The sequence below is a fragment of the Hypanus sabinus genome, unplaced genomic scaffold, assembly GCF_030144855.1.
Source record: "Hypanus sabinus isolate sHypSab1 unplaced genomic scaffold, sHypSab1.hap1 scaffold_2138, whole genome shotgun sequence".
Taxonomy (NCBI): domain Eukaryota; kingdom Metazoa; phylum Chordata; class Chondrichthyes; order Myliobatiformes; family Dasyatidae; genus Hypanus; species Hypanus sabinus.
In genome coordinates, this window is record NW_026780244.1 from 25,681 (window position 1) to 43,410 (window position 17,730).

General features: G+C 50.6%; 1 protein-coding gene across 1 annotated transcript; it reads left to right on the forward strand.

Moving 5' to 3' along the window:
* Positions 1–310: 310 nt before the first annotated feature.
* LOC132387723 (homologous-pairing protein 2 homolog) lies at positions 311–17,037 on the forward strand (the record flags this gene model as incomplete). The annotated part of the gene is made up of 3 exons (XM_059960084.1): positions 311–400; positions 9,442–9,553; positions 16,892–17,037. Coding segments are annotated over 3 exons (348 nt in total), but the record flags the coding sequence as incomplete, so codon positions are not given.
* Between the last annotated feature and the right edge of the window lie 693 nt (positions 17,038–17,730).

A 17,730-nucleotide genomic window follows, 5' to 3' on the forward strand; every position in this document is an offset into this window, starting at 1 on the left:
GCTATAAATTTCTGCAATTTGTTTATGTTTTCTTCTGTGTTTGTCATTGGATGAATTAGTTTCACATTCCAAATGTAATTTTTTGGAGAATAAGTTGTCGGCAGGAAGTGGCGCATGTTGATAACTGAATGGAGAGGGTATTCTGGGCTGGACTAACCCTGCGGAGGGTGTCCACCGTGTTGCAGTACAGCAGCGAGAGTGCATTGAATCCTGGTTTCCCTTTAATTATAACTCCGAGGCTGAGCTTGGTGCCCGTGAGAAAGGTGGGAAGTTTTATGGGAGTAATCTTTTGTGAAATCTTTTGTGGCAGGTTGTAGTGAAAGCCCTTGAGCAGCTCGCACATGATGGCAAAATTAAAGAGAAGGTGTACGGGAAACAGAAGATTTACTTTGCTGATCAGGTGAGGAATTAGATTTCACTGGCGTGCCCGGCCCTGTACGTTTCACCGGTGTGCCCAGCCCAATACATTTCACCGGCGTGCCAGGCCCCGCGCGCTTCACCGGTGTGCCCAGCCCAATACATTTCACCGGCGTGCCCAGGCCCTGCACGTTTCACCGGCGTGCCCAGGCCCTGCACGTTTCACCGGCGTGCCCGGCCCTGCGCGTTTCACTGGCGTGCTCAGGCCCTGCACGTTTCACCGGCGTGCCCGGACCCGATACGTTTCACCAGCGTGCCCAGGCCCTGCAAGTTTCATCGGCATGCCCAGGCCCTGCGCGCTTCACCGGCGTGCCCAGGCCCTGCGCGCTTCACCGGCGTGCCCAGGCCCTGCGCGCTTCACCGGCGTGCCCGGCCCGATACGCTTCACCGGCGTGCCCGGCCCTGTACGTTTCACCGGCGTGCCCAGCCCAATACATTTCACCGGCGTGCCCAGGCCCCGCGCGCTTCACCGGCGTGCCCGGCCCTGTACGTTTCACCGGCGTGCCCAGGCCCCGCGCGCTTCACCGGCGTGCCCAGGCCCCGCGCGTTTCACCGGCGTGCCCAGGCCCCGCGCGCTTCACCGGCGTGCCCAGGCCCCGCACGCTTCACCGGCGTGCCCAGGCCCCGCACGCTTCACCGGCGTGCCCAGGCCCCGCACGCTTCACCGGCGTGCCCAGGCCCCGCACGCTTCACCGGCGTGCCCAGGCCCCTCACGCTTCACCGGCGTGCCCAGGCCCCTCACGCTTCACCGGCGTGCCCGACCCGATACGCTTCACCGGCGTGCCCGGACCTGCACGCTTCACCGGCGTGCCCGGACCTGCACGCTTCACCGGCGTGCCCAGCCCTGTACGTTTCACCGGCGTGCCCAGTCCCCGCGCGCTTCACCGGCATGCCCAGACCCCGCACGTTTCACCGGCGTGCCCGGCCCGATACGTTTCACCGGCGTGCCCAGGCCCTGCAAGTTTCACCGGCGTGCCCAGGCCCTGCGCGCTTCACCGGCGTGCCCGGCCCGATACGCTTCACCGGCGTGCCCGGCCCTGTACGTTTCACCGGCGTGCCCAGCCCAATACATTTCACCAGCGTGCCCAGGCCCCGCACGCTTCACCGGCGTTCCCAGGCCCCGCACGCTTCACCGGCGTGCCCAGGCCCCGCACGCTTCACCGGCGTGCCCAGGCCCCTCACGCTTCACCGGCGTGCCCAGGCCCCGCACGCTTCACCGGCGTGCCCAGGCCCCGCACGCTTCACCGGCGTGCCCAGGCCCCGCACGCTTCACCGGCGTGCCCGGCCCGATACGTTTCACCGGCGTGCCCAGGCCCGATACGCTTCACCGGCGTGCCCGGCCCTGTACGCTTCACCGGCGTGCCCAGCCCAATACATTTCACCAGCGTGCCCAGGCCCCGCACGCTTCACCGGCGTTCCCAGGCCCCGCACGCTTCACCGGCGTGCCCAGGCCCCGCACGCTTCACCGGCGTGCCCAGGCCCCTCACGCTTCACCGGCGTGCCCAGGCCCCTCACGCTTCACCGGCGTGCCCAGGCCCCTCACGCTTCACCGGCGTGCCCAGGCCCCTCACGCTTCACCGGCGTGCCCGGCCCGATACGTTTCACCGGCGTGCCCAGGCCCGATACGCTTCACCGGCGTGCCCGACCCGATACGCTTCACCGGCGTGCCCGGACCTGCGCTTCACCGACGTGCCCAGCCCTGTACATTTCACCGGCGTGCCCAGCCCTGTACGTTTCACCGGCGTGCCCAGTCCCCGCGCGTTTCACCGGCGTGCCCAGTCCCCGCGCGCTTCACCGGCATGCCCAGACCCCGCACGTTTCACCGGCGTGCCCGGCCCGATACGTTTCACCGGCGTGCCCAGGCCCGATACGCTTCACCGGCGTGCCCAGGCCCGATACGCTTCACCGGCGTGCCCGGCCCGATACGTTTCACCGGCGTGCCCAGGCCCTGCACGCTTCACCGGCGTGCCCAGGCCCTGCACGCTTCACCGGCGTGCCCAGGCCCTGCACGCTTCACCGGCGTGCCCATGCCCTGCACGCTTCACCGGCGTGCCCAGGCCCTGCACGCTTCACCGGCGTGCCCAGGCCCTGCACGCTTCACCGGCGTGCCCAGGCCCTGCACGCTTCACCGGCGTGCCCAGGCCCTGCACGCTTCACCGGCGTGCCCAGGCCCTGCACGCTTCACCGGCGTGCCCAGGCCCTGCACGCTTCACCGGCGTGCCCAGGCCCTGCACGCTTCACCGGCGTGCCCAGGCCCTGCACGCTTCACCGGCGTGCCCAGGCCCTGCACGCTTCACCGGCGTGCCCGGCCCGATACGTTTCACCGGCGTGCCCAGGCCATGTACGTTTCACCGGCGTGCCCAGGCCCTGCGCGCTTCACCGGCGTGCCCGACCCAGTATTTAGATAGAATTCTGGTCACCACGCAATAGGGAGCACGTAACGCCACAAAGTAGAAAAATGAGATGAAATCAAAGATATGGTCAGCTAACGAAACAATTCTCTGTGGAGGACTGAATGCTAAACAAACATTATAGATAATTAGACCATAAAGCATAGGAGCAGAATTAGGCCGTTGGGCCCATCTGCCATCCTATCATGGCTGATTTATTCTCCCACCCTGTAACCGTTGACACCCCCTACTAATCAAGAATCTATCAACCTCCGCTTTAAACATACTCAATGACTTGGCCTCCACAGCCATCCTTGGCAATGAGTTCCACCGATTCATCACCCACTGGTTAAAGAATTTCCACCTCATCTCTGTTCAAAAGTGGTGTCTCGCAATCTGAGGCTGTGCCCTCTGGTCCTGCATTCCCCCCACTACAGGAAATATCCTCTCCACATCCACTCTATCTGTGTCCTCTGGTCCTAGACTCACCCACTATAGGAAACATCCTCTCCCCATCCACTCTATCTGTGTCCTCTGGTCCTAGACTCCCCCACTATAGGAAACATCCTCTCCCCATCCACTCTATCTGTGTCCTCTGGTCCTAGACTCCCCCACTATAGGAAACATCCTCTCCACATCCACTCTATCTGTGTCCTCTGGTCCTAGACTCCCCCACTATAGGAAACATCCTCTCCTCATCCACTCTATCTGTGTCCTCTGGTCCTAGACTCCCCCACTGTAGGAAACATCCTCTCCACATCCACTTATCTGTGTCCTCTGGTCCTAGACTCCCCCACTGTAGGAAACATCCTCTCCACATCCACTCTATCTCTGTCCTCTGGTCCTAGACTCCCCCACTATAGGAAACATCCTCTCCACATCCACTCTATCTCTGTCCTCTGGTCCTAGACTCCCCCACTATAGGAAACATCCTCTCCACATCCACTCTATCTGTGTCCTCTGGTCCTAGACTCCCCCACTATAGGAAACATCCTCTCCACATCCACTCTATCTGTGTCCTCTGGTCCTAGACTCCCCACTATAGGAAACATCCTCTCCACATCCACTCTATCTGTGCCCTCTGGTCCTACATCCCCCCACTACAGGAAACATCCACTTTATCCAGGCCTTTCAACATGCAATGGGCTTCAGTTGGATACCCCTCATTCTTCTAAACTCCAGTACGTAGAGGCCCAGAGCCATCCAGTGCTCGTAACGTGAAAACCCTTTCATTCCCAGAACTATTCTGGAGCACCTTCTCCCTAGTGATGGCAGCTTTACTCACATCTGCCCCTGACGCACTCTGATTTCTGGCATACTGTTGATGTCTTCCACAGTGAAGACTGATGCAAAATACTTATTCAATTCTTCCACCATTTCCTTGTCTCCCTTCACTACCTCTCTGGTGTCACTTTCCAACAGTCCGTTATCTACTCCTGCCTCTCTTTCACTCTTTGTGCATCTGAAAAATCTACTTTTTGTGTCCTCTTTAATATTGTTGGCTAGTTTAGTTTCGTATTCCATTTTTACCTCCTCAATGTCTTTTCTTAATTTGCCTTTTGTTGTTTTTAAAAGCTTCCCAATCCTCTAACTTCCCACTGATCTTTGCTCTATTATATGCCCCTTTTTGGCTTCTATGTTGGCTTTGACTTCCCTTGTCACCCTCATCCTGCCTTTAAAATCCTTCTTCCTCTTTGGGACGCATCTATCCTGGGCCTTCGGAATTGCCCCTTGAAACTCTTAGCCATTGCTCTTTTGCTGTCATCCCTGCTGGTGTCCTGTTTCAATCAACTTTGGCCAACTCCTCTCTCATACCTCTGTAATACTGATGCATCTGACTTCATCTTCTCCCTCTCGAAATATGGGATGAATTCTATCATATTATGATCATTGCAGCCTGTCAGAATGTTCTGCACAGTACAACTATGGAAGTTTTTGAGTGAAATTGTTGACATGCCAAATCTCTTCAAACTCCAAATGAAGTATAGTCACTGTCTTGCCTTCTTTATAACTACATCGATATGTTGGGACCAGGTTAGATCCTCAGAGATCTTGACACCCAGGAACTTGAAGCTGCTCACTCTCTCCACTTCTGATTCCTCTATGAGATTGGTATTTTTTTTCCTCCATCTTACCCTTCCAGAATCCACAATCAGCTCTTTCATCTTACTGATGTTGAGTGCCAGGTTGTTGCTGCAGCACCACTCCACTAGTTGACATATCTCACTCCTGTATGCCCTCTCATCCCCACCTAAGATTCTACCAACAATGGTTGTATCATCAGCAAATTTATAGATAGTATTTGAGCTATGCCTAGTTACATTGACATGTCTATACAGAGTGTAGAGCAGTGGGCTAAGCACACACCCCTGAGGTGCACCAGCGTTATCATCAATCTGCAGAGACTGTGGTGTTCCGGTTAGGAAGCCAAGGATCCTATTGCAGAGTGAGGTACAGAGGCCCAGGTTCTGGAACTTCTCAATCAGGATTGTGGGAATGATGGTTTTAAATGCTGAGCTATAGTTGATGAACAGCACCCTGACGTAGGTGTTTGTGTTGTCTAGGTGTGGAGAGCCATTGAGATTACGTCTGCCATTGACCTATTGTGGCAATAGGCAAACTGAAATGGGTCCAAGTCCTTGCTGAGGCAGGAGTTCAGTCTAGACATGACCAACCTCTGAAAGCATTTCATCTCTGTCAATGTGAGTGCTAACTGGCGATACTCATTAAGGCAGCCGACATTGTTCTTCTTGGGCACTGCAGGCAGGAGTTTTAGCATTTTTTTATTTCCAGAAGGCAGCAGTGTGCCCAGACAGAATATGAGGTGCTGTACGTTTATCCTCAGTGTAACATTACGGGAGGCCACAAAACATTTGTGGTCGACAACGGGAAGCTTGGGGTTGCCCCTGCAGCAGAGAGATCTCCAAGTTCGTAGCACCTTGAAAATGGTGACGTAGGTCGATAAGGTGGTTGAGAAAGCTGATGGAATGGTTGCTTTGATGAGTTGAAGCACTGAGTTCAAAAGTCAGGAGGTTATGTTGCAACTTCATAAAACTCTGGTGAGGCCACATCTGGAGTATTGCATACAGTTCTGGTCACCCCACTGTAGGAGGGATGTTGAGGCTCCGGAGAGGGTGCAGAAGAGGTTTAGCAGGATGCTGCCTGGTTTAGCAGGCGTGTGTTATAACATGAGGTTGGACGAACTTAGGTTACTTTTTTCTGGAGCGCTGGAGGCCGAGAGGACACCTGATAGAGGTTTACAAGATTGTGAGAGGCATAGATCAAGTTGACAGTGAGTATCCGTTTCCCAGGGTTGAAATATTTAATACCAGAGGGCAGGTATTGAAGGTGAGAGAGGGTAGGTTCAAGGGGTAAGTTTTTACCTCAGAAAATTGTGGATGCCTGGAGTAGACTGCCTGGTCTGGTGGTAATGGTAAATACATCGGAGGAGACGTTTGGTTAAGCACACAGGTGTAAGGAAGATGGAGGGATTCGGACATGGTGTAGGGAGGAGGGATTAGTATTTTGCTCTTCTAGTTGGTTCGCCTGAATGGCCTGTTCCTGTTCTATGAAAGTAGTTTTCTGTGCTGGAACCACGGTTAGTAGTATCTACCAGAGGTGCTGCCCTTTTCAAAGGTCCCCGCATCTGAGCTTTCCCATGTCTTCTCACAGCTGCAGCAATCAGGGAGGAGGCGCAGAAGCCTGAAGTGCAACCCAGGTTCTGGAACAGCTACCTCCTTTCAACCTTTTGTTAATGTTTGTGCAGCATTTGATACCACCTGGCCTGTACTCACTGGAGTTCAGAAGATTGGCGGAAGAGGGGTGTTATCTGATTGAAACCGATGGGACATTAAAAGACCCAGATAGAGTGGATGTGGAGAGGATGTTTCCTGTAGTGGGGGAGTCTTGGACCAGAGGACACAGATAGAGTGGATGTGGAGAGGATGTTTCCTATAGTGGGGGAGTCTAGGACCAGAGGACACAGATAGCGTGGATGTGGAGAGGGTGTTTCCTATAGTGGGGGAGTCTAGGACCAGAGGACACAGATAGCGTGGATGTGGAGAGGATGTTTCCCATAGTGGGGGAGTCTAGGACCAGAGGACACAGATAGAGTGGATGTGGAGAGGATGTTTCCTATAGTGGGGGAGTCTAGGACCAGAGGACACAGATTGAGTGGATGTGGAGAGGGTGTTTCCTATAGTGGGGGAGTCTAGGACCAGAGGACACAGATAGCGTGGATGTGGAGAGGATGTTTCCGATGGTGGGGGTCTAGGACCAGAGGGCACAGCCACAGAAGGACATCCATTTAGAACAGAGATGAGGAGGAATTTCTTTAGCTAGAAGGTGGTGAATCTGTGGAATTCATTGCCATAGACAGATGTGGAGACCAAGTCATTGAGTATATTTAAAACGGAGGTTTTTGATTAGTCAAGGTGTCAAAGGTTATAAGAGAATAGAGGTTAAGAGGGATAATAAATCAGCCATGATAAAATGGCAGACCAGATTTGATGGGCCAAATGGTCTAATCCCGCTGCTATGTCTTATGGCTTTGTTTGGCTCTTGGATGAACCAAAGCAACACTAATCACTACATTTTAGCGACACTGTGACCGCTTAAATCCTGCGACCTAAAACGGACATTTTTGATCTAATTGTCTATAATTCCTTTCTTGTGAATGCTGCTGGTGTGATTCTATTTGCCTGTGACGCTGTTGAAAGTAGGTTTTTCGTTGCTCCACTTTGACTTTGAACATTTCGTCTTTTCGGGCTGTGATTATTCTCTGCCTGGAATATTGTGTGCACCGCTGGTTGTCCCATTACTGGAAGGATGGGGAAGCTTTGGAGAGGGTGCAGAGGAGGCTTACCAGGGTTCTGCCTGCATTAGAGTGTTTTTGCTATTCGGAAATGTTGAACAAATTTGGGTTTCCTCTGAGACTATCAGAATCTTTTTCCCCATTTGTGCCGTCAGCTCAGTCCACACGCTCACGGCCCCCTGAGTGAAGAAATTTGCCCTCATGTTCCCCTTAAACTTTTCATCTTTCACATTTAACCTATGACCTCTGGTTATAGTCCCACCCAACCTCAGTGGAAAAATCTGCTTGCGTTTACCCTATCTATACCCCTCGTACCTCTGTCAAATCTCCCCTTAATCTTGTGTTTCAAGGAATAAAGTTCAAACCTATTTGATACGTAACCCAGGTCCTCCAGACCCGGCAACATCCTCATAAATTTTCTCTACACTCTTTCAACCTTATTTACATCTTTCCTGTAGGTAGGTGACCAGATCTGCACACAATGCTCCGAATTAGTGTCTTATACAGCTTCAACTTGACATCCCATTTCCTATACATAATACTTTGATTTGTGAGGCCACAGTGCCAAAGGCTCTCTTAGGCTTCCTGTTAAATGTTGTATTTGGACCCACCTTTACAGCTTTCTCTGACAGCATATTGCACCTACCCACCACCTTCTAAAAACTGTTTTCCATTGGACCCCCTCTTCGAATCTTTCTCCTCACCTTAAATCTGTCTTTTAGTTTTAGACTTGCCACTCCTAAGGAAAAGGACCACCTTCTTCGTCCCTCGATTTTATATCTGTAAAGGCTTTCTTTGCCTCCTACGTGACAGGAAAGATGTCCTTGTAGCTCAGACCCTCTGCCACTCCTCGTCCCACTTCCCAAGTTCTTGATCCTGCTGTAATCTTAGATAACCATCTCTGTTGTCCCTGACACCACCAAATTTACTCGGAGGATTCACTTGATCACCATTGCCAACTGCCTCCCTTTTACTCCCAAGGAGGCAAAAGAAACTCGGCAATTCCCCATCGACCCACTCCAGTTCTATTGACCCTGGAGAAAACATCCTATCTGGATCCATTGTGCCTTGGTCCACAGACTCTGTCTCAGCACAATCAAAGACCCTCACCTACCCCGGACATTCTCCCTTCTCCCCTCCACGGACTCTGTCTGCCTCAGCACGATCAAAGACCCTCACCTACCTAGGACATTCTTCCTTCTCCTCTCCACAGACTCTGCCTCAGCACAATCAAAAACCCTCACCTACCCGCTTCTCCCCTCCATGGACTCTGTCCATACCCCACGCTGCCTCAGCATGATCAAAGACCCTCACCTACCTCTGACAGTCTCCCTTCTCTCTCCCTGCCTCAGTAAAGCAGCCAGCAATGTCGAAGACGCCCACCCCACCCCAGACACACACTCTTCCACCATCCATCAGCAGAAGTTGCAAAAAACCTGCTGGATATCGGCCCGTCCCTTGCCTCCGGCCCCAACACCCGAACCTTCCCAGTCTGGCCCTGCCAGTTCGATAACCTCTTGGACCTGGCCCCCGCTGCCTCGATTTGACCCATCCCCAACCAGGCCCTGCCACTTTGAATCACTCTCAGACCTCGAGTCGATACCTTCCCAACCTGGCCCTGTGCTTAAATCGGTCAAACATCAGCAGCTCGTTGTTCGCTGTCTGGCCCAGGCCATGCCGCCCCGGATCTGCCCCTTCGTAAAGGCTATGAGCCCGTTCCTGTCATGGCCAAACATCGGCTCATTCCTCTCTCTTGGCATCAGGTAACCAGTTGTTAGTTTTACCAGTGGTTTGACTCTTGTCCAATCTGATTCTGTTTAGAGTCAATTTACAGCGGTCGGTGAAGCGGATCTGAAGGCACTCGATAATCAGATCCGAGAGCTGAGTGAGAAGTTCAGCAGCATTCAGCAGAGCTGCCGTCAGATGGAAACAGGTGGGAAGGGGGATGTGCATGGGTTGTTTGTCACCTCATCGGTGTCAGAAGGCAATACAAAACTGGGGAAATTTTCTTCCCTTGGCCCACATGCAGCTTGTGAGATCATCTGCGTCTCCAGTAATCGATAGATTACTGTAATTTAACCCGTCGTTATCTGGGGGGGATAGTGATTATGATTAATCAGTGATTATCGGGTGGGGGGAGTCCATGATTATATTTAATCAGTGATTATCTGGGGAGGAAACAGTGTTTCTATTAAATCAGTGATTATCCGGGGAGAGAGAGATGGTGATTATATTTAATCACTGGTTATCCAGGGGAGGGATAGCTATTATATCTAAATAGTGATTAGCTGGGGGAGGAACAGTGATGATATTTAATCTCAGATTATCTGGAGGGAGGGACTATGATTATATCTGGGGGGGGGTAGGAATGGTGATTATACTTAATCAGAGATTATCTGGGGGGAGGGGGTGGGGGAGGGAGACTGATTATATTCAATCAGTGATTATCCGGAGGGAGGGACAGTGATTATATTTGATTAGTGATTATCTTTAATGAGTGATTTTGCCGAGGGTAGGATGGTCATTGTATTTAATCAGTAATTATCTAGAGTGACGGACAGGAATAAAAGCAGGTGTGGGATTGTCCGTAGGTAATGGGAATAAAAGAAGGTGTGGGATTGTCCGTAGGTATTGGGAATAAAAGCAGGTGTGGGATTGTCCGTAGGTAATGGGAATAAAAGCAGGTGTGGGATTGTCCGTAGGTAATGGGAATAAAAGCAGGTGTGGGATTGTCCGTAGGTAATGGGAATAAAAGCAGGTGTGGGATTGTCCGTAGGTAATGGGAATAAAAGCAGGTGTGGGATTGTCCGTAGGTAATGGGAATAAAAGCAGGTGTGGGATTGTCCGTAGGTAATGGGAATAAAAGCAGGTGTGGGATTGTCCGTATGTAATGGGAATAAAAGCAGGTGTGGGATTGTCCGTAGGTAATGGGAATAAAAGCAGGTGTGGGATTGTCCGTAGGTAATGTCGGGAATAAAAGCAGGTGTGGGATTGTCCGTAGGTAATGGGAATAAAAGCAGGTGTAGGATTGTCCGTAGGTAATGGGAATAAAAGCAGGTGTGGGATTGTCCGTAGGTAATGGGAATAAAAGCAGGTGTGGGATTGTCCGTAGGTAATGGGAATAAAAGCAGGTGTGGGATTGTCCGTAGGTAATGTCGGGAATAAGAGCAGGTGTGGGATTGTCCGTAGGTAATGGGAATAAAAGCAGGTGTGGGATTGTCCGTAGGTATTGGGAATAAAAGCAGGTGTGGGATTGTCCGTAGGTAATGGGAATAAAAGCAGGTGTGGGATTGTCCGTAGGTAATGGGAATAAAAGCAGGTGTGGGATTGTCCGTAGGTAATGGGAATAAAAGCAGGTGTGGGATTGTCCGTAGGTAATGGGAATAAAAGCAGGTGTGGGATTGTCCGTAGGTAATGGGAATAAAAGGTGTGGGATTGTCCGTAGGTATTGGGAATAAAAGCAGGTGTGGGATTGTCCGTAGGTATTGGGAATAAAAGCAGGTGTGGGATTGTCCGTAGGTAATGGGAATAAAAGCAGGTGTGGGATTGTCCGTAGGTAATGGGAATAAAAGGTGTGGGATTGTCCGTAGGTAATGTCGGGAATAGAAGCAGGTGTGGGATTGTCCGTAGGTATTGGGAATAAAAGCAGGTGTGGGATTGTCCGTAGGTAATGGGAATAAAAGCAGGTGTGGGATTGTCCGTAGGTAATGGGAATAAAAGCAGGTGTGGGATTGTCCGTAGGTATTGGGAATTAGAGCAGGTGTGGGATTGTCCGTAGGTAATGGGAATAAGAGCAGGTGTGGGATTGTCCGTAGGTAATGGGAATAAAAGCAGGTGTGGGATTGTCAGTAGGTAATGGGAATAAAAGGTGTGGGATTGTCCCTAGGTAATGTCGGGAATAAAAGCAGGTGTGGGATTGTCCGTAGGTAATGGGAATAAAAGCAGGTGTGGGATTGTCCGTAGGTAATGGGAATTAGAGCAGGTGTGGGATTGTCCGTAGGTAATGTCGGGAATAAAAGCAGGTGTGGGATTGTCCGTAGGTAATGGGAATAAAAGCAGGTGTGGGATTGTCCGTAGGTAATGGGAATAAAAGCAGGTGTGGGATTGTCCGTAGGTAATGGGAATAAAAGCAGGTGTGGGATTGTCCGTATGTAATGGGAATAAAAGCAGGTGTGGGATTGTCCGTAGGTAATGGGAATAAAAGCAGGTGTGGGATTGTCCGTAGGTAATGTCGGGAATAAAAGCAGGTGTGGGATTGTCCGTAGGTAATGGGAATAAAAGCAGGTGTAGGATTGTCCGTAGGTAATGGGAATAAAAGCAGGTGTGGGATTGTCCGTAGGTAATGGGAATAAAAGCAGGTGTGGGATTGTCCGTAGGTAATGGGAATAAAAGCAGGTGTGGGATTGTCCGTAGGTAATGTCGGGAATAAGAGCAGGTGTGGGATTGTCCGTAGGTAATGGGAATAAAAGCAGGTGTGGGATTGTCCGTAGGTATTGGGAATAAAAGCAGGTGTGGGATTGTCCGTAGGTAATGGGAATAAAAGCAGGTGTGGGATTGTCCGTAGGTAATGGGAATAAAAGCAGGTGTGGGATTGTCCGTAGGTAATGGGAATAAAAGCAGGTGTGGGATTGTCCGTAGGTAATGGGAATAAAAGCAGGTGTGGGATTGTCCGTAGGTAATGGGAATAAAAGGTGTGGGATTGTCCGTAGGTATTGGGAATAAAAGCAGGTGTGGGATTGTCCGTAGGTATTGGGAATAAAAGCAGGTGTGGGATTGTCCGTAGGTAATGGGAATAAAAGCAGGTGTGGGATTGTCCGTAGGTAATGGGAATAAAAGGTGTGGGATTGTCCGTAGGTAATGTCGGGAATAGAAGCAGGTGTGGGATTGTCCGTAGGTATTGGGAATAAAAGCAGGTGTGGGATTGTCCGTAGGTAATGGGAATAAAAGCAGGTGTGGGATTGTCCGTAGGTAATGGGAATAAAAGCAGGTGTGGGATTGTCCGTAGGTATTGGGAATTAGAGCAGGTGTGGGATTGTCCGTAGGTAATGGGAATAAGAGCAGGTGTGGGATTGTCCGTAGGTAATGGGAATAAAAGCAGGTGTGGGATTGTCAGTAGGTAATGGGAATAAAAGGTGTGGGATTGTCCCTAGGTAATGTCGGGAATAAAAGCAGGTGTGGGATTGTCCGTAGGTAATGGGAATAAAAGCAGGTGTGGGATTGTCCGTAGGTAATGGGAATTAGAGCAGGTGTGGGATTGTCCGTAGGTAATGTCGGGAATAAAAGCAGGTGTGGGATTGTCCGTAGGTAATGGGAATAAAAGCAGGTGTGGGATTGTCCGTAGGTAATGTCGGGAATAAAAGCAGGTGTGGGATTGTCCGTAGGTAATGGGAATAAAAGCAGGTGTGGGATTGTCCGTAGGTAATGTCGGGAATAAAAGCAGGTGTGGGATTGTCCGTAGGTAATGTCGGGAATAAAAGCAGGTGTGGGATTGTCCGTAGGTAATGTCGGGAATAAAAGCAGGTGTGGGATTGTCCGTAGGTAATGTCGGGAATAAAAGCAGGTGTGGGATTGTCCGTAGGTAATGGGAATTGGAGCAGGTGTGGGATTGTCCGTAGGTAATGGGAATAAAAGCAGGTGTGGGATTGTCCGTAGGTAATGTCGGGAATAAAAGCAGGTGTGGGATTGTCCGTAGGTAATGTCGGGAATAAAAGCAGGTGTGGGATTGTCCGTAGGTAATGTCGGGAATTAGAGCAGGTGTGGGATTGTCCGTAGGTAATGGGAATAAAAGCAGATGTGGGATTGTCCGTAGGTAATGGGAATAAAAGCAGGTGTAGGATTGTCTGTAGGTAATGGGAATAAAAGCAGGTGTGGGATTGTCCGTATGTAATGGGAATAAAAGCAGGTGTGGGATTGTCCGTAGGTAATGGGAATAAAAGCAGGTGTGGGATTGTCCGTAGGCATTGGGAATAAAAGCAGGTGTGGGATTGTCCGTAGGTAATGGGAATAAAAGCAGGTGTGGGAATGTCCGTAGGTAATGGGAATTAGAGCAGGTGTGGGATTGTCCGTAGGTAATGGGAATAAAAGCAGGTGTGGGATTGTCGGTAGGTAATGGGAATAAAAGCAGGTGTAGGATTGTCCGTAGGTAATGGGAATAAAAGCAGGTGTGGGATTGTCCGTAGGTAATGGGAATAAAAGGTGTGGGATTGTCCGTAGGTATTGGGAATAAAAGCAGGTGTGGGATTGTCCGTAGGTAATGTCGGGAATAAAAGCAGGTGTGGGATTGTCCGTAGGTATTGGGAATAAAAGCAGGTGTGGGATTGTCCGTAGGTAATGTCGGGAATAAAAGCAGGTGTGGGATTGTCCGTAGGTAATGGGAATAAAAGCAGGTGTGGGATTGTCCGTAGGTAATGGGAATAAAAGCAGGTGTGGGATTGTCCGTAGGTAATGGGAATAAAAGCAGGTGTGGGATTGTCCGTAGGTAATGGGAATAAAAGCAGGTGTGGGATTGTCCGTAGGTAATGGGAATAAAAGCAGGTGTGGGATTGTCCGTAGGTAATGGGAATAAAAGCAGGTGTGGGATTGTCCGTAGGTAATGGGAATAAAAGCAGGTGTGGGATTGTCCGTAGGTAATGGGAATAAAAGCAGGTGTGGGATTGTCCGTAGGTAATGGGAATAAAAGCAGGTGTGGGATTGTCCGTAGGTAATGGGAATAAAAGCAGGTGTGGGATTGTCCGTAGGTAATGGGAATAAAAGCAGGTGTGGGATTGTCCGTAGGTAATGGGAATAAAAGCAGGTGTGGGATTGTCCGTAGGTAATGGGAATAAAAGCAGGTGTGGGATTGTCCGTAGGTAATGGGAATTAGAGCAGGTGTGGGATTGTCCGTAGGTAATGGGAATAAAAGCAGGTGTGGGATTGTCCGTAGGTAATGGGAATTAGAGCAGGTGTGGGATTGTCCGTAGGTAATGGGAATTAGAGCAGGTGTGGGATTGTCCGTAGGTAATGGGAATTAGAGCAGGTGTGGGATTGTCCGTAGGTAATGGGAATTAGAGCAGGTGTGGGATTGTCCGTAGGTAATGGGAATTAGAGCAGGTGTGGGATTGTCCGTAGGTAATGGGAATAAAAGCAGGTGTGGGATTGTCCGTAGGTAATGGGAATAAAAGCAGGTGTGGGATTGTCCGTAGGTAATGGGAATTAGAGCAGGTGTGGGATTGTCCGTAGGTAATGGGAATTAGAGCAGGTGTGGGATTGTCCGTAGGTAATGGGAATTAGAGCAGGTGTGGGATTGTCCGTAGGTAATGGGAATTAGAGCAGGTGTGGGATTGTCCGTAGGTAATGGGAATTAGAGCAGGTGTGGGATTGTCCGTAGGTAATGGGAATTAGAGCAGGTGTGGGATTGTCCGTAGGTAATGGGAATTAGAGCAGGTGTGGGATTGTCCGTAGGTAATGGGAATTAGAGCAGGTGTGGGATTGTCTGAAGGGGTGGACTCCCTCTGTTTCAATAGAGGTGGCGTGGGATTCGCAGGTTTTGTCACTGCTCGGTGTTTCTTTATAAAGCACCTGCCTGACCCCTGGTGGCAGAAGCTGTGTACTGCCGTCAATTTTATGTACCCCCCCCCCCCCCCTCCCCATGCGGGGAGATGTGAAGGCATCAGAGAGGAGTCAGCAAAGATCTTTAGAAGTGACTCATGTGGAGAAGGAGCACGGTGAGAGGGACTTGGGACCGTTATTAAAGAGAATGCTGAGGGGCGTGCTGTTGGTAATAACTGGAATGCGAAGCGGTCTGAACCGTAAGGATGTGGGAAGCGGGTCCTCTTGAGTCAGAGGGTTGCAGGCGGTCTGGTGCACTGTCCAGTGGGCTCCTGTCAGCGTTTTATCCCACCTTCCAACACGTGGCCTGTAGCCTTCAGACCCTGGGTGATTGAAGTGCTTGTGGAGGTAGTTCACCTGGGAATTGAATGACTTACTTCGATCCTCTCTGAACCTCTTGCCCCTGACCACAGATTGTGATCTGCAGTTTTATTCCCGTCTAGGGGTAACAGATCCTCTCAGGCTACCCCATCTCTACCCCTTCATGCCCTCTCTTCCTTTCCTCCAGTTCCCCACAATTAGGGCTCCGTGGTAAAGTAGTGGTTAGTGCAAAGCATTGCCAGCTCGGGGTACTCGGAGTTCAATTCCTGTGTGTCTGTTCCTCCCCGTGGGTTTCCTCCCGCCGTCCGAAAACGTACTGGTTGGTAGGTTAATTGGTCATTGTATCCGTCCCATGATCAGGCCAGGGTTAAATCAGTGGGTTGCCGGGCAGTCTGGTGCTGCTCAATCTCTGAATAAAATAATTAATTAAAATGCTCCACCCCATGCAACGTCCTGATGAATCTCCTCTGCATCCTCTTTTTATTTTTCTTTCTTCATTTTCCAGGATTGTATGCTGTCCTTTATCAATGTTATAAAGCTGGGGCATAACCTGCCTGCTCCTATATTCAGTCCCCTGCCATGAAATGCCGGCCAGCCATCCCATCATCTCTCTCAGCCGCATTATCTATCTATGCCACCAAGTTCAGGCATCTTTCCTGGGGACAACCTATGATGTTGGATTTGGCCCATTGAGTCTGCTCTGCCGCTCATCCATGCTGATTTATTACCCCTCTCCCGTAACCCTTGACACCCTGACTAATTAAACACCTATCGAACCCCTGACGCACAGATTCTCACCTCATGGCGCTGCTGCTCCTTGCTATCCCTGGTACATGTCCTGGTCCCAATCTTCTAAAGCCTTTGACGCCTACTGAGACAAAGGCAGCTGTCAGCAGCTCACCATAATCCTCTGCCCTGAGCCGAAGGTTGACTTCAGCTTTCACCACACGACTTTGTTCCTCTCCCAGGGATGGTAGTTTGGAATTTCTGTTAGCATTTCTGCGGCTCTGAGTTTTTACGGGGCAGGCGTTGCTCACCCCCATGCCCAGCCCTCCTCTTTTCCAAGCTTGGGACCTGTCTTCGATAACCTCCTCAAAATGCATCATCTCACATTTATCACACTTAAACTCTACATCTTTTAAAATGACACTCTGCCGTCACCCCCCCCCCCCCCCCCCGTCTCTCGTTAACCTATTTTGGGTCTGTATTTAGATTGTAGACGTTGTGTAGCTGGAGTTTAGTCGGAATTTCGCTGTGCAGGATGTGTCTGTTCCGTACTGTATGATGTACTGGTTACACCTGTACATTTACGTCTACCTTATGAGATGGAGATGGACATTAACCTATTTTCTGTCTGAATTAGAACTTAAGGATCTCAATAATTCGATGACGACTGAAGAGATGTCGGTGAAAATTGCAGCCTTAAAGCAAGAATGTGCATCTCATCAGGCGAGACTGCAGAAGATCAAATCTACGAGCAATCACGTGACCCCAGAGGAGAAGGAGCAGGTGAAGGTGTTATTGCAGCTTAAGTTTTTAAAAATATCTTTGCCAGCCATGAGTGAGTTCTAGTTGACAGGAGGATGACAAATGAGCTCAAGCTCCCTCACCCCTCCCCCAAATCTCCCCAAAGAGTGGCAGCAGTGAGCCTAACCTCAGTGGTAAGGAAGCTGGGAGGGGATTGATGAAGAGGGAATCTGGAGAGTGGACTGTGGGAGAGAGGGATGGAGGAGGGGGCACCAGAGGGATGTGAGAGGAGAAGGGGTGGGAGGGGAGTCGGAATGAGGAATGGAAAAAGAGAGAAGAGGGAGTGTGGAGAGATTAGATTGTATGATAAGGTGGTCTCTGATCTCACTACCTACCATGTCTGGCTTTACACCATATAAGACACAGGAGCAGAATTAGGCCATTCAGCCCATCGAGTCTGCTCTGCCATTCCACCGTGCCTGATTTATTAACCCCCCTCAACCCCATTCTCCTGCCTTCTCCCCCAAACTTTTCACACCCTGACTAATCAAGAACCTATCAATCTCTGCTTTAAATACACCCAATGGCCCGGCCTTCACAGTTGCCTGTGCAATGAATTCCACAGATTCACCACCCTCTGACTAAAGAGATTCCTCCTCGTCTCTGTTCTAAATGGACATCCCTCTGTTCGGAGGCTGTGCCCTCCGGCCCTAGACTCCCCCACTATGTGAGGAA